Here is a 3,020-nt window from a genome sequence, read left to right as displayed (position 1 = left end):
TGACTTTTAGAAAATTTAGATAGAAAGATTATATTTTTATTTTCTATTAGTATTTTATTGTTTATATTATAGAATTAACATTTGAATCCTATTATTATTTTAATATAATTATTATTAAAATATGTGAGTGTTTATTTGGATCGTTGCGTTGGTGTGAACAATTACTGTACTTTTTATGCGTAAGGTTTATATTGAACTTGGATTGGGTAATCCAAAATCCCAAAAACAAAGTTTGAAAATTAAGGAGTAATATTTTTTCTTTTTCGAAGAAATTCATTCCTCTTTCTTTTTCTTAAATTTGTGACACCTTAGACATGCTAAATGTCATCTCTTACAAGTGAATACTCGAACCAGCTATATTAAACCCCTAGTTCAGCTATATTAAACAGCTATGCAGCGGCTCAAGTATTACTTGAATTCTATGTTGTGGTTGAAGGAATGGAATGATTTACAAAACTCACGCATCAAAATCAATGGTTGGGAAAATATTGATGGCATTGGGTTGTATCTCCGTCCTTTGATGCCAACATTATCATTTGTGTAGCCAAAATTTGCCCATTTCTTGAATCTTCTACATCGTTCTCACCATTCGGTATGCATAACATCTTGTTGTGGGAGAGTTTTTTTTTTTTTTAATAAGAAGACACAACATAGACAATTTAAGTATGTGATTTGTAAAACACGAAATTGTAAAGTAAGCATTTAATTAACATATTAAATGTAATCTCTTAAACAAGAATTCATAAACCAGCAAGGTTAAACCCTGAATTCATAGCAACCATGTACATTAAACATTGCTGTCCAGTGATTTGAGTATTACTTGAATTCCATGTTCTGGTTGAACGGTGACAACAGATATTGGTGAGTGGACATAAGCAAGGGAGAGGGAAATGGTACAGCGTTGAAGAATCATGGAGAGCGCAATCTTTATTTCCATGGTTGCAAAGCTCATACCAACACAAGACCGAGGTCCAATTCCAAAGGGACAAAATACAGCTGCATTGTAATTGGTAGCTTTGGCAATTCCTTCTGCGAACCTCTCTGGTTTAAAAAGATGCACATCATCTCCCCATAGTTGAGGGTCATGTTGAGGTACAACATTTGCAATATAAAGATCTATATTAGCAGGTAACACTAGCTTTCCAGTCTGAACTTCTCTTCCAACTTTCCTCATTAGGCCATTTGCTGGACCATATAATCTTAAAGTTTCATTAATGATCATGGTCATCTGTTTGAAGAATAGAAATATGTCAGATTACGTCACATAATTTAATGTTGCTGTCACTATTCAAATCCATGGAAGACAAGATATATATTGAATTGGTTTGATAGTTTACTTACAATTTTGAGTTTGACAATGCTTTCAGGATGTGGATTTTGGTTACCAAATATGTCAATCACCTCTCTTCTTGCTTTCTCTTGCCAATCTCCATGGATTGCTAAAAGGAAGACTGTCCAAGCAAGTAAGGAATTAACAGTATCTTGTCCAGCGAGGTAGAATGTTTTGCACTCATCTACCAAGTCTCCCAATGAAAGCTTGTTTTTGTCGTCCAAATCATGATAGGCATTTACAAGTAATCCTAGAAAATCATTGCCAAAGCTATCAGCTTCTCCATTCACAACTCTGTCTTCTCTTTTCTTAATCATCTTCATCACACAACCCTGTATTTCATTTGAAAGTTCTTCTGACTCAAGAATATCAGCAGGTTTCAATAACTTGCTGTAAAAGGAAACCAAGGTTAGCTCTATATATGGAAAAAAAACCCCCGAAATCCATGGGAATCAACAATTTTAAATTAGGGATAAATTAAGCTTAGAGGGAACATACCTGATCCAAGGAATTCTGGTCTTGAAAAGATTTCGGTTCGCAATTATTGCCAACCTGCTCAACATGTAAAATATTTTCTGCCCTTCCAAGTAACTGCTACCAAAAGCTGTTCTCGATATCACTTCTGACGTTAATAATCTAAATTCTTCAAACACTTCAATCTCTTTGCCCACATAGCCTTTCCGCTTTTCTAGCATTGTTTCAACGCTGGCAATTACTGCCGGTGTCATGTTCTGGACAAACAATCCATCAACATGTAAGCAACAACATATGTAGGCAAGATTTAGAGAACTATTGTTACGAGTGTTTCACCTTTAAGCTTTCCCCATGAAAAGCATAATTCCCCAACTTCCGTTGCTTCACCTATTTTTCACCCTCGACTGTCACAAGCCCGTTCCCTACTAGCTTGCTAAGGAAAACCGTAAGCCTCCTTTTGGGAAAAGCTTTTTCACTATTTTTTAGAACCTCTTTGATTAGTTCAGGTTCCGAAATCACAAGTTCAGCTCGAACACCATCCCAAGAAAGATAATTCTTCCCTGACCAAATAAAATAAACAAGAGGGTTAATCTTTTCTTAGAACTAGAATTTAGAAATCATAGTGAAAAACATGCATGGATCTTACCATATTTGTTGATCCAGGTGTAAATATGTGGCTGCACTCTAGGAAATATATCATGCCTCAAGGCCATAGGCTTGCTTAATGCTTCTTGTCTCATTTTGGCAACTTCTTTGTTGTTGCCATGGATGAATCTGTAAGGAGGTCCTCTGATTCCCTGTGAATTCAGCATTTGCTGTATACGGAGAGGTCTCCACAGGTAATCATAAAGGAACTTTACTAAAGCTACGAAGAACAAAGAACATGGGACAAGAATTACAAGCTTCATCAAGCCACCCATTTTGATTCTCTCAACTCTCTTTAGTATTTGGACTTATGACTCCTTTATTTCTTTGCATTGTATTATATCCCAGAGCTTGTTTTGCTTTTAAATTGGACCGTAATGTAAAATTTCTATCAACTTTCCCGTGACCGAATCTAAATTTATGTTAAACAAAAAAAATTAGAGCAATTTAAAAGCAATCAATGACATGCTCCCAGGTGTCAAAATATTTAAATTCACTTGAAATTTTTAAAATATAGAAAAACTAAAAACTTATTAAATTTACAAAAAATCTTAGTTTTATAAATTCCACA

General features: G+C 34.8%; 1 protein-coding gene across 1 annotated transcript; it reads right to left on the bottom strand.

Annotated features, from left to right (window-relative positions):
- Positions 1-651: 651 nt before the first annotated feature.
- Positions 652-2,803, bottom strand: LOC107927731 (cytochrome P450 CYP749A22). Its single transcript, XM_016858835.2, has 5 exons — positions 2,451-2,803; positions 2,141-2,364; positions 1,829-2,061; positions 1,342-1,720; positions 652-1,228 (listed from the first exon to the last, which is right to left on the bottom strand). The coding sequence occupies exons 3-5, from the start codon at positions 2,056-2,058 to the stop codon at positions 788-790; spliced, it is 1,050 nt and encodes a 349-aa protein (XP_016714324.2). The 5' UTR covers positions 2,059-2,061; positions 2,141-2,364; positions 2,451-2,803; the 3' UTR covers positions 652-787.
- Between the last annotated feature and the right edge of the window lie 217 nt (positions 2,804-3,020).

Source organism: Gossypium hirsutum, chromosome D02, assembly GCF_007990345.1.
Source record: "Gossypium hirsutum isolate 1008001.06 chromosome D02, Gossypium_hirsutum_v2.1, whole genome shotgun sequence".
In the NCBI taxonomy this organism is placed as follows: domain Eukaryota; kingdom Viridiplantae; phylum Streptophyta; class Magnoliopsida; order Malvales; family Malvaceae; genus Gossypium; species Gossypium hirsutum.
The sequence above is the reverse complement of the archived record's forward strand: the minus strand, read 5'-3'. Positions and strand labels throughout refer to the sequence as shown.